This window comes from Felis catus, chromosome D2 (assembly GCF_018350175.1).
Source record: "Felis catus isolate Fca126 chromosome D2, F.catus_Fca126_mat1.0, whole genome shotgun sequence".
Classification (NCBI taxonomy): domain Eukaryota; kingdom Metazoa; phylum Chordata; class Mammalia; order Carnivora; family Felidae; genus Felis; species Felis catus.
In genome coordinates this window covers 51764867-51786079 of record NC_058378.1, presented here as the reverse complement: position 1 = coordinate 51786079, position 21213 = coordinate 51764867, and the positions used below count along the sequence as shown (strand labels likewise).

At 38.9% G+C, this 21213-nt stretch overlaps 1 protein-coding gene across 7 annotated transcripts in view; it reads right to left on the bottom strand.

The window, feature by feature from the left end:
- Positions 1-21213, bottom strand: part of HECTD2 (HECT domain E3 ubiquitin protein ligase 2) — a 78025-nt gene that overhangs the window by 42321 nt on the left and 14491 nt on the right. For all 7 annotated transcript variants that reach the window (XM_045040403.1, XM_045040404.1, XM_023240718.2 and 4 more), the window contains exon 2: positions 16423-16552. In XM_045040403.1, the coding sequence (XP_044896338.1) occupies positions 16423-16552 (130 nt within the window). The remainder of the gene's footprint in view (positions 1-16422; positions 16553-21213) is intronic.

Below are 21213 nucleotides of genomic sequence, written 5' to 3'. Positions count from 1 at the left end.
CCAGAAAGTTGTGTTTCGGGGAGTATTTCAGTGAGACTCCATGTTTTTAATGTTTATTACCTTCTTGAATATATGCAAACCATTTATTTACATCCTCTGTAATTATTGACTGTAGTTTTAGTTTTTTTTTTAAAAAAAAACCTATTTGCATGACACTTTTCCATATTTTCCTTTTTCTTTTGCAAATATTTGCCAGCTCACTGTTTGCTTTTTTTGTTGCATTTCATAATCTTTTAATTGCAAAACAAAACAAATACAGAAGAATCTCACAAAAGGAACGCATGGCTTAATGAATTATTAGAAGACAAATAGCTTTGAAATCATGAATCAGTTGAGTGACAGAGTCTTACCAAGCCCCTCCTTTCTCCAATTACCCAGATGTGAGCCTCTGCCTGTTTCAATTTTAGTTAATTTCTGTCACATTTTTTATCGATTTCTTCATTTCTTTTTAAATTTTAAACATTTCCTCCCTTTCATCTTCTAGTTCTCTTAGGGCATTATCTGGTATGTATGTTTGCTTTTGTGTTCCCTCTGGTTTATTTCTAAAATTAAAAAAAATATATTTCTAATTCTTTCCTTATAATTCTGATTTTATCATCATATAATATTTCTCTCTCTCTCCAGGATTTTCTTTGTTCTAGGTCTACTTAGATTATCTGATATTAATACAGCCACGACTGTGTATCTTTTCCCATCCTTTTACGTTTATCCTGCCTGTATTGTTATATTTGAATTGAATTTCTTACAGATGACATACAGTCAGGTCAGATTTTTAATCTACTCTGCCAATCTCTTTTTTCTGATGTATTTTAGACCATTTACAATCAATGTAATTATTGATCCATCAGGGCTTAAGTCTGTTGTTTTATTTTTTTGTTTTCTATTTGTTTTATTTTTTTCCTACCTTCTTGTGGGTTATTTTGAACATTTTTTAGAATTCCATTTTGATTCATCTGTAGTGTTTCTGAAAGGTTGCTCTAGATATTATATACACACAACTTATCATAGTCTACTGGTGTTACCATTTTACCAGTTGGAGTGAAGTATAGAAATGGTACCTTTTACTTCCCTTCACTGTTTTCTGTTTATAGTGATCTTACCCTATAGGTAAGGTGCTGTGTTTGGCTGCTTTTCAGAGGCCTTTAGTTTTCAGAGATGTGATTATCGAATGTCTTGACGTAGATTTCTTTGGGTTTGTCCTGTATGCGGTTCACAGTTTCTTGAACCTGTTTATGTCTCTTCCCAAATATAAGAAGCTTTCAGTCATTTCCAAGTACTTTTTCAGCCTACCCTCTTTCTCCTGTCCTCCTAAGACACCAATGACAAGAAAGTAACCTCTTTTGTTACAGTCCCACAGGTCTCTGAGATAATTCATGTTTTCCTTCTAGTCTATTTTCTGCCTATTGCTCAGAGGGGGTAACTTCCATTGTTCTATGTTCCAGCTAATTTATTCCTGTCTCCTCCATTCTGCTTTCGAGCCCATCTACTAAACATTTTATTTTGGTTATTTTACTTTATGAATTATTAATACTTCCAAACCAATAGAGTAAATCAATATTTTTCATATCCTAAATTCTACAATAATGAAATGTACACATATAGAATTTAATTCTACTCTTATGTAATCAGGATATATCTTCAACTAAGCAAACATAGCTGTATCAATCATCACAGTAGTAACATAGCTATAAGGTCTTTCCTTCCTTATCCACTCCCCCAGTCTAGTATCTGTCCTTGCATCTATGACTAACTTCAATAAACTAGGATAAATTTCATTAGTGTCAGGGTGTATTTTAAAGTAAAATATCTTTCATATTAGAGGATACTTCAGACATGCCAATTTCTTATAATTAACAGCAATGATTTTCAAATTTTACTGTGTATCAGAATCACCTGGAGAGCTTGTTAAAACACAGGTTACTAGCTCCTTCCCCAAGGTTTGCGATTGAGTAGGTCTGGGGTGGGGCCCAAGAATCTGTATTTCTAACATGTTACCAGATGATGCTGATGCCGCCGGTCCGAGGATCACACAGAGAAACATTGTTCAGTGGGTACTAGGAAAGACCAGTGATGCTGACAGTACAAGAGAGATGATTAAATTTCTTTCATTCAGTTCCAGAACTGATTTTTATACACTTTATTCAATATGGAAATACCCAATTTCTAGCAATTTTTACTTTAGGCATATATTGGACTGTGGTTCAATTTATTAGCAAGTAATATTAGGTATCTCTACAAATGGTATCTTGTTGTGTTTGGAAACCTATAACCATAAGAAAGAAATGGGCATCTCAGCAGCAAAGAAACAGATGATAGTCTCCTCTCTCCAACACCGGTCTTGTTACTGTTGTCTTGAGGCTCCTCTACAGTTTCTCTTCCTCTTCACCAGGCTCACCCTTTCCTATCCCTTCCCACACACCTTTCCCAACCTGGGCTATAAACACCCACTATTAGATACACACAGACTCATTCAAATATAAATTAACTTATTCACTCACAAAGCGTATATATACATTTTTATACCCACTCATTTTTATTAATACCATGCTGAGGTGGAAGAAGAGTGAAAAAGTCTAGTTAGTAAGAGAGCTGGATTTTGGCAAAGCCTGAGAGTGGGAAGATTCTTATATAAGAGAAATAGTAATGCTGAGACCGAGAGGATTATAGGGTGAGATTAGATCCAGAGGCCCAGATGGGACTTATTTTTAGGTCAGAAGGTAACTTGGACAGAAGAGTAACACAGAATGTTAACGTACTATGTAAATGGAACTTGAGTCAGAAAGAAAGGCAGATCATTTGCTCACATTAGTGAATGAAAGCCAAACTACAGGATGTGACTTTCAACTATTAAGAAAGGAAGAACAACAGCTCACAGCTGCTCTCATGTCCCTAAATATCAAGGCATTGTTTCCAGAGACAGGCTTTCAGTCTGTTCCCACAGATGGTTATTAAAGTCTAATTCAAGAGAGAAAATCAATAAATGTGGTGATGAGAGATTAATTAAATCTCAAACTGATATTATAAATAGAACAATTCTTTGTTCCATCACATGCAGGCTTTTCTGCAATATAGAATACTGTAATATGCTGAAAAAAGCCAAAATATGTTTATCAGTGAAAACCTGTCATTTTGGTTTCATTCAGCCAATACTTGGGAACAATTTGTGCTAAATTGATAAGCAGTAATCGTCTTCCCTAGCTTTTAATATAGTGCTGCCAATTTTAGTTGGTTGCTTAGAAACATTAAGCGAAACACTTGAAGCCAGTGCAAAAAGATGAAGGGTTCTGGTGGGGGCTGGAAGTATATTGGGGGGGGGGGAATGAAGATCATAATACAACTATGTATAAGGGTGGGAGATTATCAGCCAAATTTTGCCAGCTCACTCACTGTTTTCAAGAAGCGATCATAAGCTGACTCTGGTTGGAAACTAGTAATATGTGGTTTTCCACAAGTGGAGCCACCAAAATTAAGACTGACATTTTAAATTGGCCACATGATTAGGACACTGAAGATTGTTCCTGGCCATCCAGCACAGATGGCAATGGCAGCATCAGAGGTAAACACGAGTCTCTGTGGAGGCTGGGCGTTCAGGAGGAGAACCTGGGCCTGTTTCTTATCCCTCTACTGATGGAAAGGAAACACTAGTTTAAAAGGTTTGCTGCTGGTGACACAGTGTTGCAAAATGCCATTCTCTAAGTGTCATCCCAAATAATTTACACTCAAGTAATAATAAAAAAGTAAGGACTTGGTCCCATTGTTGGCTCACTTCTATGATCTTAGACATGTCACTGAAACTCCTTAGACCACACTTTTGACACTATAATATGAAAGAGATGGCGGGGGGGCGCCTGGGTTACTCAGTCAGTTGAGCATCCAACTTCGGCTCAGGTCGTGATCTCACAGTCTGTGGGTTCAAGACTCGTGTCGGGCTCTGTGCTGACATCTCAGAGCCTGGAGCCTGCTTCAGATTCTGTGTCTCCTCTCTTTGCTCCTTTCCTGCTCACACTGTCTGTCTGTCTGTCTGTCTGTCTCTCTCTCTCTCTCTCAAAAATAAATAAACCTAAGAAATAATAATGATAATATGAAAGAGATAACCTAAGTTAGTTATTCCCAAGGTTCCAAAGAACTTCAAGGACCACCTCATGGGACTGGTGCTGGTGGATATGTTTGCTCAGAGCAGCTTCGCTTTTCTCTGCTTTTAATATAATGATGCCCCAAGAAAAATTTTAGTTTTCAAAAAAGTGTTTTCTATGAAAATAAAAAATAAAAATAAGTTTGAAAACCACTAGTTTAATCATTTCTAATGTCCATCTCTACAACTACTTAAGAACAAAAGGTATAGAACTTACAAACCTATCAAAAAAGTTGAAAAAGGGGTGCCTGGGTGGCGCAGTCGGTTAAGCGTCCTAGTTCAGCCAGGTCACGATCTCGCGGTCCGTGAGTTCGAGCCCCGCGTCGGGCTCTGGGCTGATGATGGCTCAGAGCCTGGAGCCTGTTTCCGATTCTGTGTCTCCCTCTCTCTCTGCCCCTCCCCTGTTCATGCTCTGTCTCTCTCTGTCCCAAAAATAAATAAACGTTGAAAAAAAAAATTAAAAAAAAAAAAAGTTGAAAAAAATTCTCTATTAATAGAGTGAACTATACGATGACATTATGACAGAAACTGAAGCAGCATGGAAACGTAACATGCATATGTCTTCTAAACACCTGATTTTAGTTATGATTTCCTGTCCTACAACAGGGTATAAGAAAAAGTTCTAAAACAAGAGTCAAAAGACCTGGCTCCTCTTTGAGGATTTTACACTCACATGGTGTGGTCATTTTAAAATACATAGATGAACATAGGGGAAGGGAAGGAAAAATAAGAGAAAAACAGAAAGGGAGACAAAGCATAAGAGAGTCTTAAATACGGCAAACAAGCTGAGGGTTGCTGAAGGGGAGGTGCGTGGGAGGATGGGTTAAATGGGTGATGGGCATTAAGGAGGGCACTTTTGGGGATGAGCACTAGGTGTTACTGGTAAGAGATGAATCACCAGGTTCTACTCCCGAAGCCAAGACTACAATGTATGTTAACTAACTTGAATTTAAATTAAAAAAAAAATAAAAAAAATACATCTATAAATCCTTTTATATTTCCCCCGTGAAAAGATGGAGTCTAACTCTTCTCCCTTGGAATACGGGCCAGCTTTAGTTAATCCTTGCTAATGAAAAACTGTGACAGAGTGATGCTGTAGGACTAGGTTACGAAAGGTAATAAAACTTCTGCTTGGTTGTCTCTTTTTGGGGTGCTTGACCCTGGGGTCCAGTCACCATGCCGTGAGGAAGCCAAGCAGTCCACGAAAAGGCCAGGTGCAGGTGTTCCATCTAGAACCTATTTAAAGTCCAAGACTACAGCCAGCATCAGTCACCAGCATAGCAGTGAACAAGCCTTCGAGGGATTCCAATATTGTAGAAACCAAAACAAATAAACAAAAGCAACCTGGAAGAGCCAGAAATCATGCAGGGAGGGGAAAAATTAAAAAACCTATCACCAGCCTTTCGGCTGGAACCGCCATCTTCTAGTGATTCGCTAAAATGACCAACTCAAAGGGAATGGGGAGAGGCACCTGCCATATGTTCTCTAGGCCTTTTAGAAAACATGGAGTTGTTCCTTTGGCCACATACATGTGAATCTACAAGAAAGGTGGTGTTGTTGACATCAAGGGAATGGACATTACTCAACAAGGAATTCCCCACCAATGTTACCAGGGCAAAACTGGAAGTCTACAGTGTTACCCATCTTGCTGTTGGCACTGTCGTAAACAAACAAGCTAAAGGCAAGATTCTTGCCAAGAGAATGAATCTAAGTATTGAGCATATTAAGCACTCAAAGAGCCAAGACAGCTTCCTGAAACCCGTGAAGGAAAATGAGCAGAAAAAGAAGGAAGCCAAAGAGAAAGGTACTTAGGTCCAGATAAAATTTCTTGCTGTGGTATCTGGATCAGCTGAGGGCACTCAGTGCACCTCACTGCTTTAACCTGGGGAACTGCTGACAGCTGGAGAGACCATATTTCTGCCAGACATTTACTACATAGTCCAAATCACAGCTCTGTCAGATATGCCAACGGTTCTTTTGTTTCCCAGGGCTCACTCATGACCTGGAAGCCCACTGACTTCCCCAGAAAGGACTCATAAATTCTTGGGGAAGTTGGAGCCAGATTTGATTCAGAGACTCTGTTCAGACTATCATCTCCTGGGAATCTTCACCTAATAGTGGCAATATTGTCCCTTAAACATCCAAGGTTTATGCTCGCTATTCAGTTTTTCAGAACTAAGCAGTGTGTGTGTGTGTGTGTGTGTGTGTGTGTGTGTGTGTGAGAGAGAGAGAGAGAGAGAGAGAGAGAGTGTCTGTATAATTATATAATTTAGGCAGTATATTGTTTACAGGAATGTATAAAAACAAAACTATTTTTTTTTTAAATCAAGGGAGGGTGCCTGGGTTTGTGAGTTCAAGCCCCATGTCAGGCTCTGTGCTGACAGCTCAGAGCCTGGACCCTGCTTCAGATTCTGTCTCTCTCTCTCTCTCTCTCTCTCTCTCTCAAAAATAAAAATAAACATTAAGAAAAATAAATAAAAATAAAAAAAATCAAGGGAATAGTAGTTACCTCTGGACAGAAAGGCAGGGCAATGCAACTGGGGTGGGCTCAATGGGGCTTTTAAAGGGCCCATAATGTTCTTTTTCTTGATTTGAGTGCTAAGTTCGCGTGCTTTCCTTTTATTATTATCAAAACCATACACAAATGTTGATAACATTTTTCTATATGTGTGATGTTTCAAATTTTAAAAAATTTGTGCAGTTACTCATGAAATAAGTAATGGAAACGCCTGCCCATTGTAATCCCTTCCCTCCAATGTAACTGCTTGTCGTATTATCACTCACACTTACTGAATTTCATAAGGCACAGAAGTGAATGCTTTAAAAAAATTTTTTTTAACATTTATTCATTTTTGAGAGACAGAGACAGAGCGTGAGTGGGGGAGGGGCAGAGAGAGAGGGAGACACAGAATTCAAAGCAGGCTCCAAGCTCTGAGCTGTCAGCACAGAGCCTGATGTGGGGCTCAAACCCGTGAACTGCGAGATCATGACCTGAGCCAAAACTGGACACTTGACCAACTGAGCCACCTAGGCGCCCCATAACTGAATGCTTTTAAATGCTTTTTTTCATTAATCCTTACAAACTTATGAGGTGGTTTCTTTATTACGCTATTTTATAGATGGAAAAACAAGCACAGAGAGGTTAAATAACTTTTCCAGGATCATACAGCTGGTAAGTTACAGAGCCAGGATTCAAACACACCCTGATAAGTCATAACATCCATGTTTTTTCCACTGTCCAATAATGCCAAACCTTCTACCATGTAGGAAAACAAGTAGCAAAACTAAAGCCTAAAGTGCATGGAAGTAGGGGCTGGTAAACTGTGAAATGTCAAACAAAACTCAGCAAGGATCGAACAAAATCAATATGTTAGAAAATTAACCCTTTAAATCATAAAACTTTGAGGTAGAAGATATTTTCAACACACAACGCCCCATTTCCTCACTCTATAAATGAGTAAAAGAAGGCTCATGAGCGCTACGTGTAATGTCTAAGGTCGCAATGACAATTACTGGTAGTAGTTAACTCAAAAATTCAATTCTTATTTACTATCATAATTTACAATGTGTGGATACCAGGCAGTGATAAATGAGCTACAATTTGAAGGATCCCTCTCTCAATTCAGTACTTTTATTGCTTTTGATTACTTTAGTAGTGGCAGGCAACTGAAACAGAAAGAGACCAGAGTGGATTAGTCATAACAGGTGGTGTTTACATCATTGTCTATAGGGTGACTTTTCTGAACATTTGGCAAAAAATAAAATGGAAGGTGGGAGAGAGAAAGGAAGAGAGAGGGGGAAAAAAATCCTCTGACTCATAGGACTTTAGCCACCAGAACCAAATATACTGCAATATATTCATTAGTTTTTGGGGATGTACTTTTTACTAAGTTCAATGATGTTTATGTTTGTAAAACTGCAACAAAAGCATAGGCGAAATGTTCTCTTGTGGGTCTACTTATAAAAATATTAAAAAGTCCTTTTGATGTGCTACTGGACATATCTTTGAAAATTCATTATAGGGATGAGTCTGACATTCCAACAGGGAAAACTGACCAGAAACCCAGAAAAAAACGGTCTCCCATGTATTTCCGCACTGAGTAAAGACACCATGTACCGTGGAGGCTGGATCCTGATGCACAGATGTATTAAAAACTCAAGGAGATTGTAGATGCATTTGCTCTCAGACCCAACAATCCCACTTCTAGGAAAATCCTAGAAACACTGGCATATGAACAAAAAGACACGTACAAATTCATTCAGTGTGACATTGTTTACACTAAAAGAATGGACACAACTCATTAAATTTCTTTTAATATCATCTTATTAAATAAGCTATAGTATGTCCAATACAGGGGAAGAAAACCATAAAAAAGAATAAGGGTGCTCTTTATGTACTGATACAGAAAAACACACAGGATACACGAACTAAAAAAAAAATAAGGTGCAAGACAATGCACATGCAGTTACTTTTTCTTTAAGAAAAGGTAGGAAGTGAAAATGTGTATTTGTATTTGATTTCATTTCCATAAAGAAGCACAGAAAAGAATACAACAGACAGCAGGGAAGAATGTAAAACTGAGACGTCCAAAACATAACTTATTTTTTTTTTTCAACGTTTTTTTATTTATTTTTGGGACAGAGAGAGACAGAGCATGAACGGGGGAGGGGCAGAGAGAGAGGGAGACACAGAATCGGAAACAGGCTCCAGGCTTCGAGCCATCAGCCCAGAGCCTGACGCGGGGCTCGAACTCACGGACCGCGAGATCGTGACCTGGCTGAAGTCGGACGCTCAACCGACTGCGCCACCCAGGCGCCCCTAACTTATTTTTTATAGTACTGATTTTTGAAACACACAAATGTGCTTGCTACGTATTCAAAAAATTACCTTCAGTATAAAAAATAGAAAGGATAGATAGCCCTTTCCCTCTCCAAAATAGAGGCTTAAGGAGCCTACAGACTAGTAAAGAGACAGATGAATAAACAAATAAATGCAGCAAGGCACTCTGAGTTCACGATAGATGTACTTCTCCCCTAGGGAGAGTTAGGAAAAGTCAAGTCCAAGGTATGCACTCTGACCTAGGGAAAGATTTTGGAGACTTAGTCCAAAATCAGTTCATTCTCCCCAGAAACCTGGAAACGGGGTCATCTGAGGCTTTGGAGATACTTCTAGGGTAAGATTCCGAAAGCAGCTATTTCAGATCCTTTTCTCTCTCCCAGATGGCAAGTCGTGCGCTGGATTTCTCCTTAACAGCTGTGGCTCGGTCGGCCTCTGAAGCCGCTGTTGGAGAAACCGTGCAAACTCTGTGGTGCTTCACCTGTTCACCTGTGTAGAGGTCGCAGGACCCCGCCACACACGGCTCCACCCACCATTTGAGCTGAGGACCACTCTGTGTTTCCCAGAGCTATGTCAGAGGGGCAAAGCTCACAGGACGCCTTTCTCCGGAGTTACGCCTAAAACTGCAGAGCTCACAGTGTCACCTCAGGGCTCTTCTAGATTAAACTCACCAAATGCACTGAGCCGGAGAGGGACAGTGACCCTGAGGGAAATGTCAGGGTTCCTGTCTACTCTTTTCTGAATTACCGGAAGTGCAAAGACATTTTAAAAGATACGGGGAGGATACTGCTTCATTTCTTTTAAATCTTTCTGTGCTGTTTAAAGATGTTTTAAGTAAGTCTGAAAGGGGACATAACCACTTTAGAAAGGAAGATACAAAAGAATAAGAGAGAAGGTAGTGCTAATCCCCCTCCACCATTACTTACCACTTATATTGTTTCTCTGAAGATGTATCATCCCTAGCAGCTGTTGTAGTAGGTAAAACTCCTACACTTCCCTGATCTCCAAAAGGACAGCCAACTCGACACACATACCTAGTCATGTGATCTCCAGGGAGGAAAGGCATCCCTCAGCTGTTAGGTAAACCCACGCTGGGCTTTTGCAGCTTCTCTAATACCACTTGAAGATCAGATGGGGAGACAAGCTGTTAGAGAATACCCAGCACAGGTCCTGCTACCAGAGGGAGGAAATTGTAATAACTGCCAAGAATGATGCATCTTTGAGGAAACCATCTTACTGGCAAGTAAAAGAGGCTTCCCAAAAGATCAAGGAATTATGAACATGCTTACATTTGTCAGACTTAGTCTAACTTCCCATTGAAGAAAGTAATTCTGTCTACAGCATCCCTGACATATGAACTCCAGGTCATGCCTGAATCCAGCCGGCATCCAGACAGAACAGCTAGGAGAAGTCAGCACTAGGAATTCCAAGAGGGTAAAAGAAGTCTGCTAAGAGGTCTTTTCCTCTAGAGTGGTGCATACAAATACTCCAAGTTCAGGTTGGGGCTGAGCCCAGATTCCACACGACTGGCACAGATGAGAGGGCCTCAGACAAGCAGTGGGGGCTCAAACACATGGACCATATTCAGAGTCAACGCACCCACCCAAGGAGGAGGCAGGTAGGTTGTGGGCAAATAAGTTGGTTCAGACATCAGGATTTTAGTATGGACAGAATGGAATACAGGAATCAGTGTGGAAGCAAAGGCTAATGAATTTGAACAAACAGTCCAAACAAAGAAGGTCACAGCTAATCATGACTTTCTTTTTGACTGTCATTCTCCACAGCAGACATTTCAATGTTCTTAAGGTTCTTGACACTGTTGTGGACTGAACTGTGTCTTTCAAATAGATAGGTTTGAAGATATACTGAAGTCCTAAACTCTAGGACCTGTGAATGTAACCTTGACTGGAAAAAGGGTCTCTGTAGATGTAATCAAATTAAGATGAGGTCATACTGGATTGGGGTGGGCCCTAATTCAATGACTGGCATCCTTACAAGAAGAGGGAAATGTGGACACAGAAAGGCATACACGAGATAATGCCATGTGAAGACAGAGGCAGAGATCGGAGACAGGCATCTCCAAGCCAAGGGACACCAAGGATTGCTGGTAACCACCAGAGGCCGGGACAGAGGCATGGAACACATTCTCTCTCAGAACCTTCAAAAGGAATCAATTCCCCCAATGCCTGGATTTTAGACTTCTAGCTTCCAGGACCTTGAGAGAATAAAGTTCTGTTGTTTTAAGCTATCACGTTTATGTTCTATGTTACAGCAGCAGGAGGAAACTAATAGACCCTCCACAGAGAGAAGTGAACTCAAGGCGAGAAGTGAGTTTCCTACTTCCATTTCCTCTTCCTACTTCCTCTCTTCCTTCTAATTCCACAGTGTGAGTTAAGAGGTGCTCTTCTCTCCTCACTGGAGCTGACGTCTCAACCCCTACGCTTTGCATTTTTCCTTGATCCCATCCTCATACCGCTCACTTCTCTAGTCTACTAGTTCATTTTATTATTCTATGTTCCTACTGAAACTTTAGTCTCCCTCTGTATTAGATCCTTGCCCTTGACAACACTACCCTGCAAAATCCTGCTTTTCTTTCAGTTCAAGCTACTCTAAAGGCAGTCTACGTTGTCCTTACATCCTCGCCACTAGTCCACCCCTTAACTTTTACAATTTGCACTGTCCTCACACCATCCTACTGAAACTGTTCTGTTAAGTCACCCATGCACACATTAACCAACAAATCTTTGGCTTTGTCTCAGTGCTTACTCATCTTATCCTCACTTAGCAATGACACTATAGACTATATCCTCTCCTTTAATTTTTCCCCCTTAATTTCTAAGTCACAGCGCAACATGATTTTTTCCCTCTTTCAGGACTCACTTCCTTTTCTTTCACTAACTCTTCTTTCCATGAAGGCATTACAAAAAACTACTTTTGGCTTCCTTTTCCTTTTTCTATTTCTGCCATTCATTAGCTATGTACATTCAAGCAGGGCAAGTCACTTAAAAGTCTCTGTGGTTTAAGTTTCCTTAGCCTTGAAATGGGTTGAAAAGAATTCCAACATCAGACTGCTGTAAGGACTAAAGGAATTCATACATATGTACAGTGCTTAGAACTGTGAGTGGCACACAGTAAGCACTACATGAAGTTGCTGCTGTGGCTGCTGCTGTTACTGCTTGGGGACATCCACTCCGACAGCCATTTCCTCTGTTCTGAATTCTCTTTTGTTTTACTCTATGTAGTATATACAGGTGACCACTTAACAATGTGGGGGGTTAGGGGCAACCAACCCCTCATTCAGTTGAAAATCCATATATAACTTTTGACTCCCCCAAAACTTAACTACTAATAGTGTACTGTCGACTGGAAGCCTTACTGATAACATAAACAGTTGGTTAACACATATTTTGTATGTCAGATGTATTATATACTGTATTCTTACAATAATAAGATAGAGAAAATAAAATGTTAAAAAAATCATAAGTAAAATATATTCGCTGTACTGTATTTATTTTAAAAATCTGGGGGCGCCTGGGTGGCTCAGTCGGTTAAGCGGCCGACTTCGGCTCAGGTCATGATCTCACAGTCCATGAGTTCGAGCCCCGCGTCGGGCTCTGTGCTGACAGCTCAGAGCCTGGAGCCTGTCTCCCTCTCTCTGACCCTCCCCCGTTCATGCTCTGTCTCTCTCTGTCTCAAAAATAAATAAACGTAAAAAAAAAAAAATTAAAAAAAAATCTGCATATAAGTGGATCTATATGGTTCAAACCTGTGTTGTTTAAGAGTCAACTCTACTTGCTAAGAACGTGTAATGGACAAGGTAACTGCCTAGGGCTTGTGGGGATTACAAAGGTATTTATTCCCTCATGGAACATACAGTCTAAGAGATTATAGTATACAAATGATATTTCGTAAGACTGGGAGACTAATAAGAGGAAATAACAAAAGAAAACCCAAATGGAACGTCAAAGAAGGGAAGAACTGTATCTGGTTGGAGAGAATCGGCAAAGGTTTGGTAAAGAAGTAGTTTGGAAGGACGGGATCTCTGTCAGGTGGAGATGAGGGGAGAGTGCATTCCAGGCAGTGGGATCAAACTGGCAAAAAAACCCCTCTGAGGTAAGCTGTGAGGAGGCATCCAGGAGAAGAGTTGAAATTTAAGTTATATGTAGGGGAAAAGTGGGACATAATGACGAAAAGCTGTCATATTTTGAACATCCTTGAGTGTCACGGTAAAAATTTTTTTTAATTTAATTTTGGAAGCGTTAGGGAATATGAAGATGATGTAATAAGAGTTGTATGATTAATGTGATATGATTAATCAGGCAAGAGAAACAGGTCAATCAGGAGTTTCCTCTATCTGTCAGAGGAATAAAGAGTTTTGTTGTCAGAAATTGTGGACTGAATTTTGGTTCTGACGCTTAGCGGTGACCTCGGCCTAGTCATTTACCCTCTCTGAGCCTGTTTCCTTACTTATAAAATGGTGTTATAAACAGAAACTAAGATGGCCCCCATGAGTCTCAGCTTTCTAATATTCCATCGGGAATACATGACAAAAGGGACTGCAGAGAAATAAGTACTTAAGGTTACTAATTGGTTGGCCTTAAAATAGGGAGATTATCCAGGTAGGCAAACCTAATGACTGAGACCTTTAGAGACAGAGAGTTTCCTCCCACTGGTTGCAAAAGATAAAGTCAGAGAGACTGGAAGCAGGAAGAGGATTCAACCCAAGGGCGCCAGCTGCCAGCCTTAAAACAGGAAGCTGTGATACTCCAGCGTCTATGAGCGGAGGTGGAGGGTGCAAGTGGTCTCTAGAAGCTGAGAGCATCCCTGGCTTATGGCCAGCACGGAGGCGGGACGTTGGCCTTACAACTGCAAACAACGAATTCTGCCAGCAGCCTGAAGGTGCCTGAAGGATTCTTCCCCAGGGTCTGGCCCAGCCAACAACACCTTGTGAGGCTCTGAGTAGCAAACCCTGCTCACCCACCAAGACCTCTGACTTAAAGAGCCATCAGCTAATAAATAGGTGTTGTTTAAAACAATTAGGTTTATGGTAATTTGTTATACAGCAATAGATAACTAATACAACAGGGATTCTAATATCTATTCTATTTTATGTGACTGTTGTGAGGCTCAAATAAAATAATGTATACACAAATAATACACAAATAAAATTTATAGCTGGTATGCAGTTAACATGTTTCATATACATATCATTTCTCTCAACTCCACTCCCTCATCAAATAGGCTCGTTTTCTTTGTTTGTTTAATGGTACCAAACTACAGGTTTATTTTATTTTGTTGTGGGCTAGGGGACTGTGACATAAAGGGCACAAGTGCCTCCTTGGAGTAAGCCCGAGATGACAGAATATGAATTTATGTATGTGTGCACACTGTTGAGTATATAAATAAAGGAAAAAAGAAGTTATCAAAGGCAAAGGTTGATAAATCAGATAATGTAAATACTAACCTGCAAAAGTGTAAATTATTGTGTAAATTAGGTAAAAGTGTAAATCAACAGGTCGAGCACTAGTGTGGAATGTCACCTAAAAATCTGTGTAAGAATAATTTATGCCAGGGGTGCCTGGATGGCTCAGTCGGTTAAGTGTCCAACTTTGGCTCAGGTCATGATCTCATGGTTCATGAGTTCAAGCCCCACGTCGGGCTCTGTGCTGACAGCTCAGAGCCTGGAGCCTGTTTTGGATTCTGTGTCTCCCTCTCTCCCTCTCTGCCCCTCCCTGGCGCACGCGCGCGCTCTCTCTCTCTCTCTCTCTCAAAAATAAATAATCATTTTAAAAAATTTTTTAAAAAGAATAATTTATGTCACATGCACCTGATGGACACAATAATTTACCAAAAACTGTGTCCTTAAACATTTCTAGGTTTGTTTTCTTTTGTTTGGATGCAAGGGACATTTAAACCTTTGCAGATTTCTTTTGTTATAGGCCAGGGGAACTCAAAACTATGCAAGTAATGGATGTTTCCTGTGACAAAACAATACAGAGTTGTATAAAGAAATAAAGCATATTTATAATATACACCCAATTCTACTTTTCTGAGAAAACCATTAACTGATTGGTGGGCATCCTTCCATGCCTCTTCATATGCTCAAAGAAGTAAAAAAGGTTTACCTATTCTTAGAAAATTGGAGTCATATTATGTGTAACTTGGGTTTTTCATTTTACAGTGTATTGTGTGGCTCTTTCTCCTAGACACTTTATATACATATCACATTTTTCTTAATAGAGGCATAGTATTCCAAGCCATCCATTCATAAAAGTGCCAATTTTCACACTCCCTAGACAACATCACAGATATAAATCCTTTCACTCTTTGCAACTGAAGAGGAAAATGTTAACTTCTTGTTATAATTTGTACTTCTTTAAATACAAGTGAGACTGAGCATCCTTTCACATGCGTGTTAACTGCTCATATCTCCTCTTTTGACTGGTCTGCTCATACCCCTCGCCTTTTTTTTATTGGAATATTCCTTTTATTGATTTATTCATAATCTTTATGATTAAGGATATGTTTTTCACCAACTGTGACATTTATAGACATTTATATTTTAACTTTATGACTTTTAAAAATTCCTACGGAAGTTTTAAATTTTCTTATGTACTCAAACTTGTCAATTTTTTGTTTTATGGCTCTTGGCATTGTTGTCATGCCAGGAGACCGTATAGAAACAACCTCCTGCCTTTTCTTCTAGTATTTTTTAGTTTTAAAAATCTCAGTTATTATTTTTGATAGGTTAACCAGTCATCCTGATTCCATTTTTTGAATAGCTGAATACCACTTATACACTGCATTTTTACTGTCCATTTGGCTACTTTTGATGCAAGTAGAATAGCTTTATAATATGTGTCCTCTGGAGGAATGGGCTTCCTCAGTGTTTTTGCTTGCATTTTCTTGGACAATGACTCTTCTAGATCACATAGGGTACCATTTTCTTAAGTTCCCCCCCAAAGAACTGCCCAAAATTTGGTTAAATGTAGAGAGTAAACCAGGTATACCTGACATCTTTACGATATTCATGACATTTTTCCATCCCACGACCTTTTAGTCTTTTGATAAAGTATTACACTTTTCTTCATGTAGGTTTTGCTTGTTTCCTTTTAGGTTTATTTCTAAGTATTTCATTGTTTTCCATCCAGTCTTCTAATTGATTATTCCTCAAATAAAGGAAATCTAGTGAATTTTCGTATATTTGTTCTGTGTCTGGCTGTCTAGCCAAACGTTATTATTCATGAGATTTATATGTCATTCATACCTTACCCTATGTAACCATCACCTACAAATAACAATTTTGCTTCTTTCTGTAAATATTTATACAGCTTATTTCTTTTTCATACTGTATTAATTAACTTCACCTACCAGATGACTCTTTCATAGTTTGATAATATACTTTCAACCAAAATATACAGACTATGTGTACTTTTAATTATTATTAATTTACCATTCTTGATGTTAGGGAAAACAAGATGTGTAGGTGAACTTCTGTTTTCAGCAGCTTCTTTCTTCTGGTTAACAGTTGAAACAAAACTGCTAAAAGTGGAAATTTGGCCTTTGGATCCTCTGTCCAAACCCTAAAAACAGAAAAATTAACATTGCAGCACAATTCCCACTGGCTGTATTTAAATTATTTTATTGCAGAAATCATCAACACTTATAACAGAGATTTTAATTTGATGATAGATGTATGATAATAGACAAAATATATAACATTGACTTACCTTTTCTAGGACCAAATTGTTTTAAATATACAATGAAAATAGTCATATCATGCTATAAACTGACAGAGTTTGGAAACAGGGGTATTAACAGTATCTTCCTCACAGGGTTACTGTGAGGTTTCACTGAGATAATGCACAGAAAGTAACCGGCATAGCTCCTCGCACAACACGCTCCATTCATGTTAACTGCTCTTTTCATTTTGTATTTAGATAACTTTATTTTTATGAGCTCCACAAATATTATTTCCAATAGGTAACATGCATGTGATACTTCACACATCAATTCATTGAAGGTTTTGTTGTCTTTTGATGCAGCAACTTGAAAAGTTCAGGCAAAAAGATAAACCTTTTATTAGAGTTCATTTCTTTTCAAGCACTGTGACTATACCTTGGGTGTGCCAGAATTTAAAAAGATAATGCTAACATAACAAAGGTCACATGTGAAAAACTCACAGCTAATATCATCCCAAATGGGGAAAAACTGAGAGCTTTTCCTCTACGGTCAGGAACAAGAGAGGGATGTGCGCTCTCACCACTTTTATTCAACATAGTACTGGAAGTCCTAGCCTCAGCAATCACGCAACAGAAAGAAACAAAAGACATCCAAATCAGCAGGGAAGAAGTAAAACCTTCACTATTTGCAAAAAACATGATACTATATATAAAAAACCTGAAAGACTCCACCAAAAAAACTGCTAGAACTGAAAAACGAATTCAGAAGTTGCAGGACAGAAAATCAACATACAGAAATCTGTTGCATTTCTACACACCAATAATGAAGCAATAGAAAGAGAAATTAAGGGATCGATCCCATTTACAATTGCACCAAAAATAATAAGATACCTAGGAATAAGCCTAATCAAAGAAGTGAAAGCCTCTACTCTGAAAACTACAAAACACTGCTGAAAGAAATTGAAGATGACACAAGGGAATGGAAAGACATTCCATGCTTGTGGACAGGAAGAACAAATATTGTTAAAATGTCTGTACTACCCAAAGCAATCTACAAATTTATGCAATCCCTATCAAAACATCAACAGCATTCTTCACAGAGCTAGAACAAATGATCCTAAATTTTGTATGGAACCACAAAAGACCCCAAATAGCCAAAGCAATCTTGAAAAACAAAGCTGAAGGAGACACAATTCCAGACTTCAAGAAAACCCAGAAATGAACCCACAACCATATGGTCAATTAATCTTCAACAAAGCAAGAAAGAATATCCAATGGGAAAAAGACTGTCCCTTCAACAAATGGTGCTGGGAAAATTGGACAGCAACATGCAAAAGAATGAAACTGGACCACTTTCTTACACCATATACAAAAACAAATTCAAAATGGATTAAAGACCTAAATGTGAGACAGGAAACCATTAAAATCCTAGATGAGAACACAGGCAGTAACTTCTCTGACATCAGCTGCAGCAACTTCTTTCTAGATACGTCTCCGGAAGGGACGCAAAAGCAAAAATAAGCTATTGGGACTGTATCAAAATAAAAAAAGTTTATGCACAGGGAAGAAAATAAACAGCAAAACTAAAAGGCAAGCTACAAAATGGGAGAAAATATTTTCAAACAACATATCTGATAAAGGGTTAGTATCTAAAATATATAAAGAATTTCTAAAACTCAGCACCCAAAAAATGAATAATCCAATTTAAAAATGGGCAGAAGACATGAAGAGGCATTTTTCCAAAGAAGACATACTGATGGCCAACAGACACATGAAAAGATGCTCAACAGCACTCAAGATGAAGGAAATGCAGACCAAAACTACAATGAGATACCACCTCATACCTGTTAGAATGGCTACAATTAACAACACAAGAAACAATAGGTGTTGGTGAGATGTGGAGAAAGGGGAACTCTCTTGTACTGTTGCAAACTGGTGCAGCCACTCTGCAAAACAGTATGGAGGTTCCTCAAAAAGTTAAGGGGCTCCTGGGTGGCTCAGTCAGTTAAGCGTCTGACTTCAGCTCAGGTCATGATCTCACAGGTTGTGGGCTCAAGCCCCGCATGGGGCTCTGTGCTGACAGCTCAGAGCCTGGAGCCTGCTTCAGATTCTGTGTCTCCCTCTCTCTGCCCCTCCCCCATTTGCATTCTGTCTTTCTCTCAAAAATAAACATTAAGAACATTTTTTTAAGTTAAAAATAGAACTACCCTATGATCCAGCAACTGCACTATGTATTTACCCAGAGAATACAAAAATACTAATTCAAAGGGGTACCTACACCTTGATGTTTATGGCACATTATCTACAATAGTCAAATTATGGAAAAAGCCCACGTGTCCGTTGATTGATGAATGGATAAAGAAGATGTGGTGTATATATACTATGGAATATTGCTCCTTTAATTTGTCTTTCAGTTTCTTTTTTTCTTCTCCTCCTTCCTCATTCACCAAACTGACCTCCATTTGCCTTTTCAGAATCAGCTCATATAACATGTAGCAGAAATATTTACAATTACCATGGATTCACGCTCCCACTTTCCCTACTCTTTTACAGACAAGTGGGGCCATCTGACTCATTCTAATGGGGACAAGTAGAAATTTTACTTCCTCATTGCCTAGACTTAGGCTCAGTGAAGACTAATTAGTATTTCTGAGTTAGGATTAGTCTATATAATCCAACCCATTAAACATATTGCCTAACTAAAGTAGTCTTCTTTTTTATGTTTATTTATCTTGAGAGAGAGAGAAAGAGAGAGCACATGAGCAGGGAAGGGGCAGAGACAGAGAGAGGGAGAGACAGAATCCCAAGCAGGCTCTGCACTGTCAGCACAGAGCCTGACACGGGGCTCGATCCCACAAACCATGGGACTATGAACTGAGCTGAAATCAAGAGTCGGATGCTTAACTGACTGAGCCCCCCAGGCACCTCTGTAAAGTAGTTTTCTAATGGATGTAGGATATGAATCTGTTTTCAGAATCATAAACAGGATCATGTAGGGTCTTGTACAAAACCTATGATGTGATGAGTGGCTCAAGAAATGACTATTCCTGTGATAACATAGTAAAACAAGTCATTTATTGAGTACTTGCTATAGGCTTGGTGCTGTATTAAGTACCTTAATATAACATTCCTATGAGGTATGTATTTACACCCCACTTTGTGAATGAGGAAACTGAAGTGCCAAGCCCACAGCCACAAAGCTGGTAAGTGGGGATTCAAACTCTGAATGACTCTGAACTCTCTACCCTTAAATCACCTTATATCAAAGTCTCTCAGTATAGTAGCTATCACTTATTAAGAATCTATCCTGTGACAGTAAGTGTGTTATACCTAACACAGGCTGTTTTCACAACAACCTTTTGTGGCTGACATTATCTTCTTGACTTTTACAGATATATGCTGAATGAAATTCAACAGCTTTAGGAGCAACTCACCTAAGCAGAGGAAATTAACGTTAAAGAGAAAAACTAAGTGTACTAAGGAAATATTTGATGTACTAGCAATCCAGGAAAGACTCAATATTTTATTTTCCTCTTGCTTCCTCTACCCCTTCTCAATAAAAGAAGGTCCCAAAGAACATTGCTCAGTTCATATGTGGAATCTCCAAATAATAAAAAATAACAACTAACTGATCCTATCAATAAAGCCATTTAACAGTTATCAATTCTAAGGAGAGAGAAAATTAGATAAAGAGATAAGACAGTGATATCCAGGGGCGCCTGGGTGGCTCAGTCTGTTAAGTGGTTAAGCGTCCGACTTTGGCTCAGGTCATGATCTCACAGTCTGTGAGTTCGAGCCCCGCGTCAGGCTCTGTGCTGACAGCTCAGAGCCTGGAGCTGCTTCGGATTCTGTGTCCCCCTCTCTCTCTGCCCCTCCCCTGCTCATGCTCTGTCTCTCTCTGTCTCAAAAATAAATAAAAACATTTAAAAAAAAAAGACAGTGATATCCAATATTTTTCTATAAAACAGTCTTAGTAAGTTACATAATTTGCATAATCAAATTCACAAAACTAGTATGTTGATTAGGAAAATAAAATAAAAATAAGCTATATATTTAAAAAGTAAATCATTCCTTACTATAAATATTAGGATACTTAAATAAGAATTTTATTAACTACTAGGGCCAAGTTTGCTTATTTGTATGTTTTGTTCTATAGAATATCTTAAAGGATAGTGGGAGCAAATGCCAAATTTGATGCACTGTATATTTCATTTACACATAGTAAGCAATATAAGTAACCAATTTGTAAAATGAGATCAATGAATGGCCTCTCAATAATGGAGCTTTGTTAACTTAGCTTTAAATATCTCTAATAAGTTAACATGCAAAGGAAGGTTTTTGTTTTTTCCACTGATAACTGTCAAAGACAGCCGTTATTTAAGACTTAGCAATAGTAGGATTTAGGGAGCAGTGTGGTTGAAATAGAGAATCAGAAGGGGAGAATGGCCCAGTAAGATGAGACTGGAAAAGCAGGCAGAACCATCTCATGAAGGCTTCAGGCTATGGAGTAGAGATGATGTGCTGGAAGGAGAAAGGGAAAAATCACTGAGGACTTCTAAGCA